The 19,634-nt window shown below is 45.1% G+C and overlaps 1 protein-coding gene across 3 annotated transcripts; it reads left to right on the top strand.

Annotated features, from left to right (window-relative positions):
* Window positions 1-319: 319 nt before the first annotated feature.
* On the top strand, window positions 320-19,578 carry LOC133229708 (sialic acid-binding Ig-like lectin 14). 3 transcript variants are annotated; one of them, XM_061386432.1, is made up of 7 exons: window positions 320-433; window positions 528-905; window positions 1,291-1,401; window positions 1,567-1,614; window positions 3,093-3,338; window positions 3,442-3,577; window positions 19,462-19,578. In XM_061386432.1, the coding sequence occupies exons 1-7, from the start codon at window positions 394-396 to the stop codon at window positions 19,490-19,492; spliced, it is 990 nt and encodes a 329-aa protein (XP_061242416.1). In that variant the 5' UTR covers window positions 320-393; the 3' UTR covers window positions 19,493-19,578. The 3 variants fall into 3 exon arrangements, with proteins under 3 accessions (XP_061242416.1, XP_061242414.1, XP_061242415.1); XM_061386430.1 differs by having other exon boundaries at window positions 329-433; window positions 1,123-1,401; XM_061386431.1 differs by lacking the exon at window positions 19,462-19,578 and adding an exon at window positions 3,848-12,764 and having other exon boundaries at window positions 329-433; window positions 1,123-1,401.
* The last annotated feature ends 56 nt before the right edge of the window (window positions 19,579-19,634 follow it).

The raw sequence follows: 19,634 nt of genomic DNA, 5'->3' as shown, positions 1-19,634 counted from the left end.
CTGAAAGTCCAGTTTTTCTGCTGTAGGGTGGGTGGCTCCGAATGGATCCGATCTCGTTTCTCTTTTCTGGTTGCGGCGCTGCAGGCTGGGCAACCCACGGTGGACGCGAACATCACTGGGAAGGCGATCATGTCAGAGCCCCGTGCGGGGAAGCCTCTGGGACTCTGGGGGTCCCATGATCACCCCCTGCGGTATAGGGGGGATGGGGAGGCGGTGGGGGGTGAGGGGTGGCATGACACTGCAGCCCCCACCCCAACCCCACAGCCTTTAGCTTCCGAGTTTCCCTTCTGTTCTGGCAGCAACTGACTTCCTGTTGGGGCTTCCTGGTTCCCACCCCACATTCGGGGCACTAACTTCCGCAACAGAGAGACTTGGACCCCGGGGGACTCGGATATGGTGCCCCTGCTGCTTCTGCTGCCCCTGCTGTGGGGGGGTGAGCGGCGTGGGAGGAGGGGGGTCACCGGTGGAGGAGGGGCGGCTCAGGTGGGGAGGGGCCTGCAGCTGCAGCTCAGCCTCCGTGTCCGCAGAATCCCTGCAGGAGAATCCAGGGTACAGGCTCCGAGTGCAGGAATCCCTGACCGTGCAGGCAGGCCTGGGCGTCCTCGTGCCCTGCAACTTCTCCTACCCTTGGAGCTCCTGGTATTCCTCTATGGAACCCTTCATCTATTGGTTCCGGGAAGGGGATGGCCCACACAGTGATCCTGTGGCCACCAACAACCCGAAGAGGCGAGTGAAGATGGAGACCCGGGGCCGATTCCGCCTCCTCAGGGACCCCAGCGACAACGACTGCTCCCTGAGCATCAGAGACGCCAGGATGAGCGACACAGGAGTCTACTATTTCCGGGTGGAAAGAGACGATGTGAAATACAGTTACAGAGATAAGAAGCTGAATTTGCAGGTGACAGGTATGGCAGGAGCCCAGGAGAGGACCCTGGGACGTGGGGACCTTCCTGTTAGAATAGGAACAGGACGTAGGACCACCCCAGGTCTTGGGATGTGCGAGTGCAGAAGAGACCCAGGACTGGGAGTGAGCTGTGGCCTTTAGCACGGGTCCCTCTGAGGGTCCTCCTCTGGGTCCCCATGCCCTCATGGGGCCCAGGCATTTCCCTCTCTCTTCCTCAGCCCCACCATGGAAACCCTACATCTTGTTTCCGGAACCTCTGGAGGCTGGTCGCCCCACAAAGCTGACCTGCACCCTGTCACTAGCATCTGGTGAGGGACACCCTCTCCTGTTCTCCTGGGTGGGGGAGGCAGTTGACATCATGAACCCAGACACCCTCCACTCCTCAGAGCTCACCCTCACCCCAAGGCCCCAGGACCACGGCACCAACCTTACCTGTCGGGTGACACTCCAAGGATCTCAGGTGACCCTGGAGACAACCGTCCGGCTCAACGTCTCCTGTAAGTGTGGAGGGGCGGCGGGGTCCCTGGGGGCGGTGTTGGCAGGAGGCGGGTGGTGTCCCTGCATCCCTTTCCAGCTGAGATTGGGGGAATAAAGCTCATCCTCTCAGGTGGCTCCTGGGGTGGAGCACTGATGCCTCCCTGCCTCTCCCATTTTCCTCCCAGATGCTCCACGGTTGGTGACCATGAGAATATCTCAGGAAAGCTTGACAGGTAGGAAGGATGGTCTCTCCTCTGGGGCTGTGATGGCAGCAGGTCTCTGCCAGCTCAGGGCTGAGGGCTTGGAGATGAGATAGGCCCTCACTCTTCCGGACCTGTCCTCCTCTCTCCCCAATGTCTCGCATCCATGAACTATTACTTTTGCCTGCTCCCTTTCCTTTTCTTAGTTTAAAATTTTAGTTTTAACTGTGAGAAACCACACAGAAGATCAGAGTTACCATCTTCACCACTTTTAAGGGTAGAGCCCAGCTGCGGGAAGTCCATCTAGGCAGGGTGTTGTGCAACCCATCCACACAACCCTGTCCATTCTGCAGAATTGAAACTTGAAACCCATCAGATATAGCCTCCGCACCCCCTTCCCCTTTCAGCCCCTGGGAACCAGCATTCCACTTTTGTCTCTGTGATTTGTATTACTGTGTATGTTCTGCTCTTTGTAAAAAAAATTTTCTGTCTGTCCTCATCTCCTATGACCTGCGCCCTCACCATCTTTGCCAGGAGCCACCCCTGTTTCCTGGGCTTCCCTGGTGGCTCAGACAGTAAAAATCTACCTGAAATGCAAGAGATGCCGGAGAAAGGGGTTGGAACCCTGGGTTGGGATGATTCCCTGGAGCAGGAAATGGCAACCCACTCCAGTATTCTTGCCTGGAAAATTCAATGAACAGAGGAGCCTGGCAGGTTACAGATTATAGAGTCCCAAAGAGTCAGACATGACTCTTGACTGAGCATGCACAGAACCACCTCTTGCTGATGCCTGTCAACTGCACCCTGTCCCCCACTTAACCGGGCTGTGGTTGGACGGCCCTCTACCCATCACCCTTTCTCACCAGCTGCACCCATGACTCAGGGACTTCTGCAGAGCTTCACTGCTCAAATCACTTCCCCCTTTCCATGTCCTTGGCCCCAGAGCCAGCTGCAGTCTTGTCTTGGACCCTGGGCCACACTGATCAGCCTCCTCCCTCAGCCTCCCCGCCTCCTGTCTCATGTGCAGTCCAGGGCCCCACCTGGCCCCAGCAGGGTCCTGAGAGTCCGCACCGACACTGAAGCTTCCCCTTCTCACAGGCTCCTACTGCTTGCCCGTCACCTTGAAGCAAAGCCCAGCGCTCTCAGTCCTGCTGTCAGGGCTCCAGCACATCTGCCCCTCCCTTCTCTCTCCCACTCTTATCGTGTCTCTGTTGCTCTGGGTCCTCTCTGCCACGATGCAGACCACGTGCCTTTCTCCCCATCTTGCAGGCTGTCTCTCTCTTGGCACATCTTCCCGTCAGCTTCCCACCCACTTCTCTCCCTTCCATCCTCAGATCAGCTCCCATTTCTTCTGGGAGCCTGCAAAGACCACCAGGACTGTTGCCTCATCGGCCTCAGTGAGCTCATCCTGGGTCCTTGTCACCCGGCAGTCTTTCTGTATCAGGAAGTGGGCGGAGCGAGGGTGAGACAGCCCTTGGCTCCACCCACTCATCCGTGCATCTCTCACCCAGATCTGAATGGCACGTCACTGCCCATCCTGGAGGGCCAGTTCCTGCGCCTGGTCTGTGTGGCCGACAGCAACCCCCCTGCCACGCTGAGCTGGCTCTGGGAGGGAAAATCCCTGAGTCCCTCCCAGCGCTCAGCCCCCGGGGTCCTGGAGATACCCCGTGTCGGGGTCGGAGATGGAGGAGAAATCACCTGCCGAGCTCAGCACCCACTGGGCTCCCAGCAAGTTTCCTTCAGCCTCTCTGTGCAGAGTGAGTTGCAGGGCAGGTGCTGGGGGCGGGCAGCCGGGGCAGGTGTGTGCCTTTGGGAGGGCTGGGTCTGGGGACTGAGCTTCACCCCCTCTCCCTTCCCCAGAAAGCCCCCCTCCCTGCAGCTGTGAGACTGAGGAGCAGCAGGGCTCCTGGCCCCTGGTCCTCACCCTGATCAGAGGGGCCCTCATGGGGGCTGGCTTCCTCCTCACCTATGGCCTCACCTGGACCTACTACACCAGGTGAGCACCCCTGTCCCCCTGCGCGGAAGTCCAGGGAATGGCTCTGGAGTTGCCGGTGGGGCTGGGCGGTCCTGTCCTGCCTGGAGCTAAACTGTGTGATTCTCCAGGGACTTCCATGTCGGTCCAGTGGTTGAGCCTGTGAGTTTCCACTGCAGGGGGCAGGAGTTCGATCCGGGGTTGGGGAACTAAGATTGCACATGCCTTGAGGCAGAGCCCAGAATGAATGAAATGGGTCTGTTTCTCTGACCTGAGACTCTGTTGGCTCTGCAGGTGTGGCGGCCACTAGGGAGCTGGGCTGAGGGGTGTGGCTGAGCCTGGCTCCCGTCATGACGAGATTCACCCGAGGATGCAGAGCCCAGAAGACAGATGTGGGGACATCACTGTCTGCTTCTCCCTGGAAACTCTTGATTCCAAATCTGTCTCATTTCCACCCAGGGGTTTTAACTTTTTAATTTGTAGAGATGACTGTGTTATGACACAAAGAGTAAATTCCATTGAAAAGAGACTTTTATTACTTTCATTTTCCAAGAATACATGGTCCCTCATCAGGGCAGGGCCCAGGGGGGAGCACGAGGTTGTGCTCAAGGAGCAGGAGCAGGTGTGGGGAAGCCTTTTTCGAGTTTCCACTGGAGAGACAAGGCTTGTTGTTGTCGTTCAATTCTCAGTTGGTTTGACTCTTTACAGCGCAGCATGCCAGGCTTCCATGTCCTTCACCATCTCTCAGAGCTTGCTCAAACTCTTTTTCATTGAGTTGGTGATGCCATCCAACCATGTCGTTCCCTTCTCCTTCCATCTTCAATCTTTCACAGCATCAGGACCTTTTCTAATGAATTGACTCTTGGCATCTGGTGGCCAAAGTATTGGAGTTTTAGATTCAGCATCAGTCCTTGCAATGAATATTCAGGATTGATTTCCTTTAGTATGGACTGGTTGGATCTCCTTGCAGTCCAAGGGACTTCCAAGAATCTTCTCCAACACCACAGTTCAAAAGCATCACTTCTTTGGCGCTCAGCTTTCTTTATAGTCCAGCTTTCACATCCATACATGACTACTGAAGAAACCATAGCTTTAACTAGATGGATCTTTATCAGCAAAATAATGTCTCTGCTTTTCAATATGCTGTCTAGCTTTGGAAGGAAATATAGCCTTTTTTCCAAGGATCAAGCATCTTTTAGTTTCATGGCTGCAGTCACCATCTGCAGTGATTTTGGAGTCCAAAAAAATAAAGTCTGTCACTGTTTCCATTGTTTCCCCATATATTTGCCATGAAGTGATGGAAACAGATGCTGTGATCTTAGTTTTTTGAATGTTGACTTTTAAGCCAGCTTTTTCACTCTCCTCTTTCACCTTCATGTAGAGGCTCTTTAGTTCCGCCTCTCTTTCTGCCATTAGGATGGTGTAATCTGCATATTTGAGGTTATTGATATTTGTCCCAGCAATCTTGATTCCAGCTTGTGCTTCATCAAGCCTGCCATTTCGCATAATGTACTCTGCTGCTAAGTCACTTCAGTCGTGTCCGACTCTGTGCAACCCCATAGACGGCAGCCCACCAGGCTCCCCCGTCCCTGGGATTCTCCAGGCAAGAACACTGGAGTGGGTTGCCCTTTCCTTCTCTGTAATGTAAAATGTAAAATGTAAGTGAAAATGAAAGTGAAGTAGCTCAGTCATGTCTGACCCTCAGCGACCCCATGGACTGCAGCCTACCAGGCTCCTCCATCCATGGGATTTTCCAGGCAAGAGTACTGGAGTGGGGTGCCATTGCCTTCTCTGTAATGTACTCTGCATATAAATTAAATAAGCAGGGTGACAATATACAGCCTTAACGTACTCCTTTCCCAATTTTGTACCAGTCTGTTGTTCCATGTTTGGTTCTAACTGTTGCTTCTTGACCTGCAAACACATTTTGTAAGAGGCAGGTAAGGTAGTCTGGTAGTCCCATCTCTTGAAGAATTTTCCACAGTTTGTTGTGATCCACAACAAAGTCGAAAGTCAAAGGCCTTAGCGTAGTCAGTGAAGCAGAAGTAGATATTCTTCTGGAAAGCCCTTGCTTTTTCTATGATCCAATCGATGTTGGCAATTTGATTTCTGGTTATTCTGCCTTTTCTAAATCCAGCTTGAACATCTGGAAGTTCTCAGTTCACATAGTGTTGAAACCTAGCTTGGAGAATTTTGAGCGTTACTTTGCTAGCATGTGAAACGAGTGCAATTATGTGGTAATTTGAACATTCTTTGGCATTGCCCTTCGTTGGGATTGGAATGAAAACTGACCTTTTCTAGTCCTATGCCCACTGCTGAGTTTTCCAAACTTAGCTTTAACTGTTTACCCAAACACTTTAACTGTTTTACCCACAGCCAGTCCCTCCCATCAGGAAGCTTGCACAAGTCTCTTATCCTCATCCAGCAGATAGCAGACAGAATGAAAACCAGTTACAGAAAACTAATCAAACTGATTATGTGGATCACAACCTTGTCTAATTCAATGAAACTGTGAGCCATGCTTTGTAGGGCCATGCAAGATGGATGGAACTTGGGGGAGAGTTCCTATAAAATGTGGTCCTCTGACGAAGGGAATGGCAAACCACTTCGGTATTCTTTCCTTGAGAACCCCATGAACAATATGCAAAGATAAAAAGATAGGACACTGAAAGATGAACTCCCCAAATCGGCAGGTGCCCAATATGCTGCTGGAGAAGAGGGGAGAAATTACTCCAGAAAAAATGAAGGGATGGAGCCAAAGCAAAAACTAATACCCAATTGTGGATGTATCCAGGGATGAAAGTAAAGTCTGATGCTGTAAAGAACGATATTGCATAGGAACATGGAATGTTAGGTCCGTGAATCAAGGTAAATTGGAAGTGGTTAAACGGGAGATGGCAAGAGTGAACATCAACAGTTTAGGAATCTGTGAACTAAAATAGACTGGAATGGGCAAATTTAATTCAGATGAGCATTACATCTACTACTGTGGTCAAGAATCCCTTTGAAGATACAGAGTAGCCATGATAGTCAACAAAAGTGTCCAAAATGCAGAACTTGGTGCAATCTCAAAACTGACAGAATGATGTCGGTTTGTTTCTAAGGCAAGCCATTCAATATCACAGTAATCCAAGTCTATGCCCCGACCAGTAATGCTGAGGAGGCTGAAGTTGAATGGTTCTATGAAGACCTAAAAGATCTTCTAGAACTAACACCAAGAAAGATGTCCTTTTCATTAAAAGGGACTGGAATGCAAAAGTGCAAGTCAAGAGATACCTGGAGTAACAGGCAAGTTTGGTCTTGGAGTACAAAATGAAGCAGGGCAAAGGCTAACAGAGTTTTGCCAAGAGAACACACTGATCATAGCAAACATCTTCTTCCAACAACACAAGAGACAACTCTACACAAGGACATCACCAGATAGTCAATACTGAAATCAGATTGATTATATTCTTTCCCTCTGAAGATGGAGAAGCTCTATACAGTCAGCAAAAGCAAGACTGGGAGCTGACTGTGGCTCAGATCATGAATTCCTTATTGTAAAAACCAGACTTAAATTGAAGAAAGCAGAGAAAACCACTAGACCATTCAGATATGACCTAAATCAAATCCCTATGACTGATTATACAGTGGAAGTGAGAAATAGATTCAAGGGATTAGATTTGATACACAGAGGGCCTGAAAACTATGGACGGAAATTCATAACATTGTACAGGGGGCAGTGATCAAAACCATCCCCAAGAAAATTAAATGCAAAAAGGGAGAATGGTTGTCTGAGGAGGCCTTACAAATAGCTGAGAAAAGAAGAGAAGCTCAAGGCAAAGGAGAAAAGGAAAGATATACATCTGAATGCAGAGTTCCAAAGAATAGCAAGGAGAGATAAGAAAGCCTTCATTAGTGAAGAATGCTAAGAAATGGAGGAAAACAATAGAATGGGAAAGCCTAGAGATCTCTTCAAGAAAGTTAGAGATACCAAGAGAGCATTTCATGCAAAGGTGAGCACAATAAAGGACAGAAATGGTATGGACCTAACAGAAGCAGAAGATATTAAGAAGAAGTGGCAAGAATACACAGAACTGTACAAAAAAGATCTTAATGACCCAGATAACCATGATGGAGCAATCTATCAACTAGAGCCAGACATCTTGGAGTGCAAGGCAAGTGGGCCCTTAGGAAGCATCACTATGAACAAAGCTAGTAGTGTTGATGGAATTCCAGCTGAGCTATTTCAAATCCTAAAAGATGATGCTGTGAAAGTGCTACACTCAATATGCCAGCAAATTTGGAAAACTCAGCAGTGGCCTCAGGACTGGAAAATGTCAGTTTTCATTCCAATCCCAAAGAAGGAGGCAAAACTGGAAAGGGAGAATTCTTTAGGATCTTCTCCTGAGAATGATTCTTTTGGGCTCTGGGTTGAAGGGGTGACCTACAGTAGCTGTTGTCTTTAGTGGGTGATTTAGGGTAAGGGAAATAGTGAATTTGGGACTGACGGGTGGATCAAAGGGGATGATTGGGCATTATGGGGTATGGATTGGTTGGTTTTCATTTGAAGGACGAGGTCTTGTTAGAGCCCTTTTCTGTTTCTAAGAGTTTGGTTGACCCTTGGAGGCAGTGTCCTTTATGGACCATCATGATTTTTAAGATGTGAAATCATCATAAGGAATAGAAAATAAAATACGGGTATTGAATACACCGAGCCCCGCCCACTATTACCTCATGTTTCTGAAGCCCACTCACCATCTACTACCTGCTTCTGCTCTTGGTCCTGCCTGAACCCGCCCTCCCGCCCTGATCCTCTCCCTCCATGTCAAGCCCTATATGACCTTCTCCCCTCATGACCCAAAAGTGATTTGGTTAACACCTGAGTTTCCAGTCTTCAACTTCCTATCAATGTGGAGGTCCACACAGAGTAGAATCAGTAACACAGTTTTTCTTTCTGGTGTCAAGTCACCTACTTCTTCATAACTGGAATAAATTCACATTTATAATTTAAGCATTTTATTAAGCAATATGCTATGCTATGCTATGCTAAGTCACTTCAGTCATGTCCGACTCTGTGTGACTCCATAGACGGCAGCCCACCAGGCTCCCCCGTCCCAGGGATTCTCCAGGCAAGAACATTGGAGTGGGTTGCCATTTCCTTCTCCAATGCATGAAAGTGGAAAGTGAAAAGTGAACATGAAGTCGCTCAGTCTATCCGACTCTTAGCGACCCCATGGACTACAGCCTACCAGGCTCCACCATCCGTGGGATTTTCCAGGCAAGAGTACTGGAGTGGGGTGCCATTGCCTTCTCCGATTAAGTGATATACAAATATGAAAATCGATCTTACCATTTGGTTTTCCTCTGAGACTTTTTAAAGCAAAATAATCTCTTATTGCACCAATATTTTCGGTTGATCTGTTTCCATGAAGGTTTCCTGTTTCTTTTTGATGCCTACCTTAAATTGAGCAAAGTTGCAGTTCTGAAGAGTACAGTTGGATGGAGGTGTTTGTATATACACACCATGCTTATACCACAAATTTCAGCAAGCAGATTCTTCCCACCTCCCCCTGGTGGTCAGCTTACACTGTCAGAAAGAAGGGGGCTGGGCTGAGACTGGAAGCGGGAGGAGCAGTTCTCACAGTAAAGAGAAGGAGGTGGGCAGCTCAGATGGTGATGTGCTAAGAGGTGTGACAGCCTGTAGGGTGAGGGGAGAGGCACCTATGTCTCCAGCTTGGCAGGAAGATCCAGGAGCAGCAGAGACACAACAGTGGTTGAGAGAAAGCAGGTCAGATGCTTTGCAACCTTGAGTGTCAGGCTCTCCTTTTTCTCTCCTGATAGATCTGTGAGCCAGACTGTGTGCTATGTCTCAGTACTTTGTTTTTCAGGCTATCAGTGTTTTTACATGTATCAAGGATTTTTTGGTTTTGCTATAATTATTGCCTTTCAAATAATATTTTCTGTGGGACTACACCTCCAGTCATGTATCAAGCCTAAAATACTCTCTGACATTGCATTTGTTTCCCAATTTTGGCTCTTTCAAAACCACTTTGATATGAACGTTGTGATGAAAATAGGAAGGCTAGCGCTTCTCTGGTCTTCCCAGGTAGCTCAGTTGGTAAAGAATCTGCCTGCAATGCTGGAGACGCAGTTCAATTCCTGGGTTAGGAAGTTCCCCTGGAGAAGGGATAGACTACCCACTCCAGTGTTCTTGGACTTCCCTGGTGACTCAACCGGTAAAGAATCCTCCTGCAATGCGAGAGACTGGGGTTTGACCCCTGCGTTGGGGAAATCCCTTGGAGGAGGGCATGGCAACTGACTTCCAGTATTCTTGCCTGGAGAATCCCCATGGACAGAGGAGTCTGGCGGGATACAGTCTATGGGGTCGCAAAGTGCCAGACATGACTGAAGGAACAAGCAGATCACAGCAGCACAGCACTTCTTTCCTGGTGGGTATGGATGTGTTTCGTCATAAGGCTGACATCTATTTAATTCTAGAAGGCAGCCTCAAGGAGTTCTCTTGATTAGCCAAGTGAATTTCCATCCCAGCATCATATACGAGGGCTCTGAACTTTCTACATCCTCAGCACCACTTGTGTTGCCTGCAGGCTCACTTTTCAGCGCTGCACTCCATTGTGGTAGTATCTCATTGCCCTTTGCATTTATTTCCCTTCCGCGCAATGATGTTGAACCATTTGAATATTTGCTTTGGTGAAATTCCTGTTTGATTTCTTGCTCATTTAATAATAAAAATTGGGCAGTCTTTTTTGAAAAAAAAGTAACTTGAATTCTTTATTCTGTATGTGTATTTTAAAAAATTGAAGTTAATGGATTTATAATGTTGTGTTAGTTCCACAGTGTAGCAAAGTGATTCAGTTTTATGTATATATATTCTATTCAGGTTCTTTTCCGTATATAATATATAAAACATACATATTCTTTTCAGGTTGTTTTCCATCATAGCTTACTACAAGGTGCCAAGTAATGTTCCCTGTGCTATATAGTTTGTCCTTGTTGGTTACCTACTTTATATATAATAGTGTGTGCATGTTAATTCCAAACTTCTAATTGTCCCTTTACCAAGTGAGTCTTTTGACTTGTGACTTTCTTTCCCCCTCTTCTCTCTCTCTTCTTTGCTGTGCAAGAGTCTAAAAATTATTTTATGAGATCCTCTCATCAGTGTTTTCATTTGTATGCAGTGTGCTGGCTGTCCAATTATGGAATCTTTGCATATCTCAATATCTTTTTAAAATTAAAGTACAGATGATATATATATTTATGTTAGTTTCAGGTGTACAACAGAATGCTGCACCACCAAATATATTTGATCACCCTGACAGGACCTAGTTACCATCTGCCAACATATACAATGATGACAGTGTTAATGACTGTATTCAATTGCTACAGCTTTGTAGTAGGGTTGACATCAGAGAGTATCATGCCTCAAGCTTTGTTCTTCTTTCTCAAGATTGTTTTGACTATTCGAGTTCTTTGATGGTGTCATAAAAATTTGAGGGTTATTTGTTCCGGCCCTGTTCAAAATGCCATGCGTATTCTAGATAAGGATTGAATAGAATCTGTATTGCAAGGTACAATGGACATTTTCCCAATATTCATTCTTCTAATCTGTGAGCATGTATATCTTTCCATTTCTTGTGTCTTCTTCAGTTTCTTTCATCAATGGCTTATGTCTCTTCTCCTTGATGAAATTTATTCCTGAGTATTTTATTCTCTTTGATGCAATTATCCATGGGGATGTTTTATTTGTTTATTTTAGTTGGATTATTGTAATTACGTTACAATATTGTAGTCGTCTTTGCCATACATTGATATGAATCAGCCATGGGTGTACATGTGTTCCCCATCCTGAACCCCCCTCCCACCACCCTCCCCATCCCATCCCTCAGGGTCATCCCAGTGCACCAGCCCTGAGCACCCTGTCTCATGCATCAAACCTGGACTGGCAATCTGTTTCATATATGATAATATACATGTTTCAATTTTATTCTCTCAGATCACCCCACCCTTGCCTTCTCCCACAGAGTCCAAAAGACTGTTCTATACATCTGTGTCTATTTTGCTGTCTTGCATATAGAGTTATCAGTACCATCTTGGGAATGTTTTAAAATGTTTTCTGGTAGATATCTTCCTTCATTTCCCCAGCACTACATACAATTGTATTTTGTGTATGTATTGGGGATAGCAGGAAAGAATGGTCCTTGAGGACAGGAAATAGCTTCAATCAGATACTAGGTATCATGTTGCAAAAACTCACCCTTCCTGGAGAAAAAAAAGGAGAAGGCCTTTTCCCGAATGTCTGTCTGGTGCCCACACTGGTGGGGCCAAGAGTCATCTCCCCAGTTCTCCTCCCACTGTCCTGTGGTCTAGAACTGTCAACAGCACCTCCTCTTTCCTCCACAAGAGGGAGGCTCCAGGTCCACATTACTGTATCATCCAACATCATTTAGTTTCCTCTATCTCATCTTCTAAAAGTGTGCACATCCAAAGCTATCATTAGTACTTCCATGTCATGTGAATACCACCTCGATAAAATATTACTATTGATTTGTTTTTTAAAAATCTATGCATGGGACTTCCCTGGTGGTCCAGTGGTTAAGAATGTACCTGTCAATGCAGGGGATAGTGGTTTGATCCCTGGTCTGGGAAGATTCAACATGTCCTTGAGCAACCAAGTCCGTGAGCCCCAACTACTGAGCCCACACGGCAACTACTGAAGCCTGGGGGCCTAGAGTCTGTCTCCCACAAGAGAAGCCACTGCAGTGGGAACACCACAACTGGAGTGTAACCCCTGCTCCCTGCAACTATGACCCAGCACAGCCAAAAATAAGTAAATACATGAATAAATATTTTTAAAAGTGTGATATATACATTTTTCACTGATAGGAAGTTGTAACTATTTTGGAATGTAAAAATGGTTGTAGGTGTCCCCACTTCAATTGTTTGAGTTATTTTATTTTCTATTAGGATCTGCATTACCTCTTAAAGATGCATTTGGTCTTTAAATAATGATCTGGGGTCTTCAGAAAGGGTCGATAGATGGCAGCACAACGTCTGGAGAAACAGAAACTGGGGGATCCAAGAAAAGCATAAAAACGACACACTGGACATTGGCACATTTAAACTGATTGGTCAGAAATCACACACCTCAGGCCCTGAGCAAACCGAATAAGAACAGATCAATTCTAATAAAGATGCAAATCTGCTGTTATTCCTGTCTTTGTGGTTACTTCACATCCTCTCATTGTCTATGCTGAGAACTGTGTATCTCTATCTTTTAAAATTAATATTGCCTGTGTGAGTGTTTTCTTGTTTGCGGAATTCATTCTTCGGCTCCAGGAACAGAACTCAGTTTTGAGTTTCAGTGGGAGATAACTAACCAGTCTGATCACATGGACCACAGCCTTGTCTAACGCAATGAAACTATGAGCCATGCCATGTAGAGCTACCCAAGACGGATGGGTCATGGTGGAGAGTTCTGACAAAACGTGGTCCACTGGAGAAAGGAATGCCAAACCACTTCAGTATGCCTTGAGAACCCCATGAACAGTGTGAAAAGGGAAAAAGAGAGGACACTGAAAGATGAACTCCCCAGGTAGGCAGGTGGCCAGTATGTTACTGGAGATCAGTGGAGAAATAATTCCAGAAAGAACGAAGAGCCAGAGCCAAAGCAAAAACAACACCCAGTTGTGGATGTGGCTGGTGATGGAAGTACAGTCCAATGCTGTAAAGAATGATATTGCATAGGAACCTGGATGTTAGGTCCGTGAATCAAGGCAAATTGGAAGTGGTCAACAGGAGATGGCAAGAGTGAACATTGACATTCTAGGAATTGGTGAACTAAAATGGACTGGAATGGGTGAATTTAACTCACATGACCATTATATCTACTACTGTGAGCAAGAATCTCCTAGAAGAAATGGAGTAGCCATCATAGTCAACAAAAGAGTCTGAAATGCAGTACTTGGATGCAACCTCAAAAATGACAGAATGATCTCTGTTCATTGCCAAGGCAAACCATTCAATATCACAGTAATCCAAGTCTATGCCTCAACCAGTAATGCTGAAGAAGCTGAAGTTCAACAGTTATATGAAGACCTACAAGACCTTCTAGAACTAACATCCAAAAAAGATGTCCTTTTCATTATAGGGGACTGGAATGCAAAAGTAGGAAGTCAAGAAACACCTGGAAAAACAGGAAAATTTGGCCTTTGAGTACAGAATGAAGCAGGGCAAAGGCTAATAGAGTTTTGCCAAGAGAATGCACTGATCATAGCAAACACTTTCTTCCAACAACACAAGAGAAGACTCTACACATGGACATCACCAGATGCTCAATACTAAAATAGGACTGATTATATTCTTAGCAGCCAAAGATGGAGAAGCTCTATACAGTCAGCAAAAACAAGACCGGGAGCTGACTGTGGCTCAGATCATGAACTCCTTATTGCCAAATTCAGACTTAAATTGAAGAAAGTAGGGAAAACCACTAGACCATTCAGGTATGACCTAAATCAAATCCCTTATGATTATACAGTGGAAGTGACAAATAGATTCGTGGGATTTGATCTGATAGACAGAGTGCCTTAAGAACTATGGACTATGGAGGTTCGTGATAATGTATAGGAGGCAGTGCTCAAGACAATCCCCAAGAAAAAGAAATGCAAAAAGGCAAAAATGGCTGTCTGAGGAGCCCATACAAATAGCTGAGAAAAGAAGAGAAGTGAAAGGCAAAGGAGAAAAGGAAAGATATACCTGTCTGAATGCAGAGTCCCAAATAATAGCAAGAAGAGATAAGAAAGCCTTATTCAGTGATCAGTGCAAAGAAATAGAGGAAACCAATAGAATGGGAAAGATTAGAGATCTCTTCGAGAAAATTAGAGATACCAAAGGAACATTTCATGCAAAGATGGGCACAATAAAGGACAGAAATGGTATGGACCTAACAGAAGCAGAAGATATTAAGAAGAGGTGGCAAGCATACACAGAAGAATGATAAAAAAAAAAAAAAAAAAGATCTTCACGACCCAGATAATCATGATGGTGTGATCACTCACCTAGAGCCAGATATACTGGAATGTGAAGTCAAGTGGGCCTTACTATGAACAAAACTAGGGGAGGTGATGGAATTTCAGTTGAGCTATTTCAGATCCTAAAAGATGATGCTGTGAAAGTGCCACACTCAATATGCCAGCAAATTTGGAAAACTCAGCAGTGGCCACAGGACTGGAAAATATCAGATTTCATTCCAAATGCAAAGAATGGCAATGCCAAAAAATTCTCAAACTACTGCACAGTTGCACTCATCTCACACGCTAGTACAATAATGCTCAACATTCCACAAGCCAGGCTTCAGCAGTACTGAACCGTGAACTTCCAGATGTTCAAGCTGGATTTAGAAAAGGCAAAGGAACCAGAGATCAAATTGCCAATATCCATTGGATCATCAAAAAAGCAAGAGAGTTCCAGATAAACATCTACTTCTGCTTTATTTACTATGCCAAAGCCTTTGACTGTGTGGATAACAACAAACTCTGGAAAATTCTTAAAGAGATGGGAATACCAGACCACTTGACCTGCTTCCTGAGAAATCTGTATACAGGTCAAGAATCAACAGTTAGATCTGGACATAGAACAACAGATTGGTTCGAAATCAGGAAAGGAGTGTGTCAAGGCTGTATATTGTCACCCTGCTTATTTAACTTATATGCAGAATACATCATGAGAAATGGTGGACTGGATGAACCACAAGCTGGAATCAACATTGCCGGGACAAATATCAACAATCTCACATATGCAGATAACACCATCCTTATAGCAGAAAGCGAAGAACTAAAGAATGTTTTGATGAAAGTGAAAGAGGAGAGTGAAAAAGTTGGCTTAAAACTAAACATTCAGAAAACTAAGGTCAAGGCACCTGGTCCCATCACTTCATGGCAAATAGATGGGGAAACAGTGACAGACTTTATTTTTGGGGGGCTCCAAAATCACTGCAGATGGTGACTGCAGCCATGAAATTAAAAGATACTTGCTCCTTGGAAGAAACGCTTTGACCAACTTAGACAGCATATTAAAAAGCAGAGACATTACTTTGCCAATAAAGTTTTGTCTAGTTAAAGCTATGGTTTTCCAGTAGTCATGAATGGACGTGAGAGTTGTATGGATGTGAGAGTTGGACTATAAAGATAGCTGAGTGCCGAAGAATTAATGCTTTTCAACTGTGGTGTTGGAGAAGACTCTTGAGGGTCCCTTGGACTGCAAGGAGATCCAACTAGTCCATCCTAAAGGAAATCAGTCCTAAGTTTTCATTAAAAGGACGGATGTTGAAGCTGAAACTCCAATACTTTGGCCACCTGATGTGAAGAACTGACTCATTGGAAAAGACCCTGATGCTGGGAAAGATTGAAAGTGGGAGGAGAAGGGGACCACAGTGGATGAGATGGTTGGATGGCATCACTGACTCAATGAACATGAGTTTGAGTAAACTCCTGGAATTGGTGATGGACAGGGAGGCCTGGTGTGCTGCAGTCCATGGGGTCTCAAGGACTCAGACAAGACTGAGCGATTGAACTGAACTGAACAATGTGTAACCAGCAGATCAGGTGTACATGTGACAACCTGGACGTGAAACAGGCATATGAAACTGGAGGGGCAGTCTGGAAGGACTGGGCAGTCTGGAAGGACTGAAGTCTTGTAGGAAGAGATGCTATTTACAGGTAGACAGTGTCAACATTGAGTTGGATTGAGTTGAATTGAATTCTGGGATGCACTCCTGGTGTCTCAGAATTGCTTGTGGGTGGTGTGGGTGAAATGACAAACGTGTAGGAATTGGCCCCAGAATACCAAAAACTCCCACATTCATTTTCTTATACTAAACCTAGAAACCCAGTGTCGTTTCACCTTACAGCACTTCGTGTGGCCCCTCCCAACACCCAGCCTTATAACCGTCTTTAAACCCTTCAATTGCCACATGTGGGTTTTGGCCACCATTCATCATGGCTGCTCTAGAACATGCATCCAAGGAGTGGAAGTGTTGAGTCCTGATGTAAGCACAGGCTTGGCTTGCTGGATGAAGCTGTTTTCCTCTCAAACGTGTGGGCCAACTTACATTTCAACAACCATTGCTCCACACTTTCCCAGCAGTTGGTGTTTTGAGAGACTTTAATAGCTGGCTACTTGGAGCACGTATAGTCATACCCTGTTAGTGTCTTAATGTGCAGGTTCCTGGCTGCAGTGACGTGGGGCAGCTTTCCATTCCCTGATGGTCGCCTTGTACATTGCCCTCGATGAAAGTCCTGCTCATTTGGGCCCATTTCTGTATATTTCTTTTACCTTAGGCATTTGTAGAAACTCATATTTTGACTACTGTTACTTTGATGGTTATCTGTGTCATCAGTGTCTTCTCCCACCTGATGGCTTTCAATTCGGCACTCCCAGGGATGTCTGTTATGAAGAGTTCTTCATTTTAATACAGCTCGGGATTTCAGCGTCTGTCTTAGAGATGGTGTTGTTTCTGTGTTGTTCAGGAATCCTGCCCCACCACAGTTCATGGAGACACCTGCTGCAGTGTCTTGCAGAAGCTCTACTGTTTGTCTCTCTAAATAGATCTTCAGCCCATCTGCACTTGATTTTGGTTCCCATATGAGCTAGGGGTGCAGTTGCATTTGACTGGGTTCAGATCCCTGTCGCCCACAGAGTAATTGAAACGCCTATCTCTTTGTCACTTCTTTCTATCACCTTTTCTATTGCACATGATGCTTCCTGTGGTTGGGGTTTATTTCTAGGTTCCCTTTTCCGATCCACTAGTCTACCTGACCATCCCTCTTTCAGTCCAAAAGTTTGGTTCTACTATGCTCTAATATACCCTGGAGAAGAGAATGGCAACCCAATCCAGTATTCTTGCCTGGACAATCCCATGGACCCAAGAATCTTGTGGGCTATAGTCCATGGGGTGGCAAAGAGTCAGACACGACTGTCCAACTAAGCAAGCAGGCAGGGGGTTATGTATCTTCACAACTTGCACAGCCAGGCCTCACACACTGTTCTTTTCAAGGTTCCCTTGCCTTCCTTGAAATGTCTGCTTCCTTATAAATTTTACAGTGGAGTTACTGAGTTCCACAGATGTCCACTTGGGATGCAGTGACATACATTTTGATTCTGCACATTATTTTGAGTAGAATGGATATTTATATTCTTTTTTCAAACCCCTAATGTGGTATATTTTCCCATTTATTTATATCTTTAATGTCCTTCAAGACAGATTTATAATTTTCTCCATTGAGGTTTTGTATATCCTCTTCTGTATACCTTTCTAAATGTTAGATAGATTCCAGGTATATCCTAATTTTTGATGCAACTGTCAATGGCTCTCATACAGTTTTATATTACTGTGATATGAGAACGTAACTGATCTTTTTTGGCCGAGTGGCAAGGCATGTGGGACCTTGGTTCCCTTACCAGGGATCAAATTCCCATCCCTTGCTTTAGAAGGTAGATGCTTGATCATGGACCACAGGGAAGTTTGCAATGAATTTTTCAAATTTGAATTTGTCTCAAGTCATTGTGCTCTCTTGTTAAACCTCTAAATGTATCAGTATAAACTTTTGGATTTTTCTACATGTAGAACTTTTATGAACAAAATCTTTCTTTTTTCCTTTCAATTGTTATACCTTTTACCGATATTTGTTGACTTGCTAGGGTGGAACCTGTGCTACTCCATTAAGTATGATGTTATCTAAAGATACCCTTCATCTTTTTAGGGAATTTCTCTTTTATTTCCAATGCATTGTGAATTTTATCACAAAGGCATTCGCACTCATCCAGTGTTCATTGTTTTCATCTCTGGAGATTTAATCAGTAAATCAGGGACAGTAGCCACACTAGAAGCCACACTGCGTATTGTATATTTCCACAGAGGAAATGTAACATAAGTAATCGATTGTGCAGGTGTTGAAAGCCCACTGGAGCCTGTCAAGCAGGGAACACTCTCTTAGTTTTGGACCACTCTAATCCAAGCCCCCAATTGACGTTGTTCAAATCTTTCACATACATAGACACATATTCTCTCTGAGATACAGGTATAACATTGTGTTAGTTTCAGGTGTACAATGTAATGATTTAATATATGTACATATTACAAAATGATCACCACATATGCCTAATTAACATTTATATCTATAAGGCTAAAATTTTTTTGTGTGAAGAGAAATTTTAAGATATAGTCTTTTAGCAACTTTCAAATGTACAGTGCAGTATTGTTAACTGTATTAGTGTCCTTAACATTTTAAATATAGTCACCATGATGTACATTACATGTCCATACTTATTTATTTTATTCCTGGAAATGTGTACCTTCTGACCACTTTTGCCAATTTTGCCATAGACCCCACTCTCTACCTCTGAGAACCACCAGTTATTTCTCTTTATCTATGACGTTATGTTGTTTGTTTTTTTTTCAGTTCCACCTACCTGTGAGATCATACAGTATTTTCCTTCCTCTGTCTAACGTGTTTCATTACCCTAATGCCCTCACGTACCATCCATGTATTGGAAAGGCAGGATTTCCTTCTCTTTTATAGCTGAAGAGTGATCACAAGTATGCACACACTGCCACTGCAGTTTCTTTATTCATTCTCTCATCATTGGATATGGAAGTTGTTTCCATGTCTTCAATAATGTACATAACACTTCCATGAACATGGGGCGCATATATCTTTTCAAATTGCCATTTCATCTTCTTTAAAGGCCAAAAGTGAAAGTGCTTGAGGCTCTATTTTTAGTTTTGAGGAACCTGCACAGTGTCCCCATAGTGGCCGCACAATTCACATTCCCACCAGCAGTGCCCAAGGGTTCCCTTTACCCCACATCCTCACCAACACTGCTTGTTTCTTGTTCTTTGACCGTCCCAGCTTGACCTTTGCTGGACACCAGCCGCTCTGAAGGTGTGCTGCACAGCCCTGCGGATCCTGGCCTTCTCCAGCGCCTGCTTGTCCAGCAATGTTCCCGCAACAGGTGAGGAGTGAGGGAGAGAGCTCGTCTCCTCTTTTTCACCAGGACCCCAGGGCCAGGGTTCTGTGGAGCA

Source organism: Bos javanicus, chromosome 18, assembly GCF_032452875.1.
Source record: "Bos javanicus breed banteng chromosome 18, ARS-OSU_banteng_1.0, whole genome shotgun sequence".
NCBI lineage: Eukaryota > Metazoa > Chordata > Mammalia > Artiodactyla > Bovidae > Bos > Bos javanicus.
This window is presented reverse-complemented; position numbering and strand designations above follow the sequence as displayed.

Coding starts and splice junctions, on each gene's coding strand:
- LOC133229708 (XM_061386430.1), top strand. CDS start 394: ATGGTGCCCCTGCTGCTTCTGCTGCCCCTGCTGTGGGGGG. Junction 1,402..1,566: donor CGTCCGGCTCAACGTCTCCT/GTAAGTGTGGAG, acceptor TTTTCCTCCCAG/ATGCTCCACGGTTGGTGACC. Junction 3,339..3,441: donor CTTCAGCCTCTCTGTGCAGA/GTGAGTTGCAGG, acceptor TCCCTTCCCCAG/AAAGCCCCCCTCCCTGCAGC.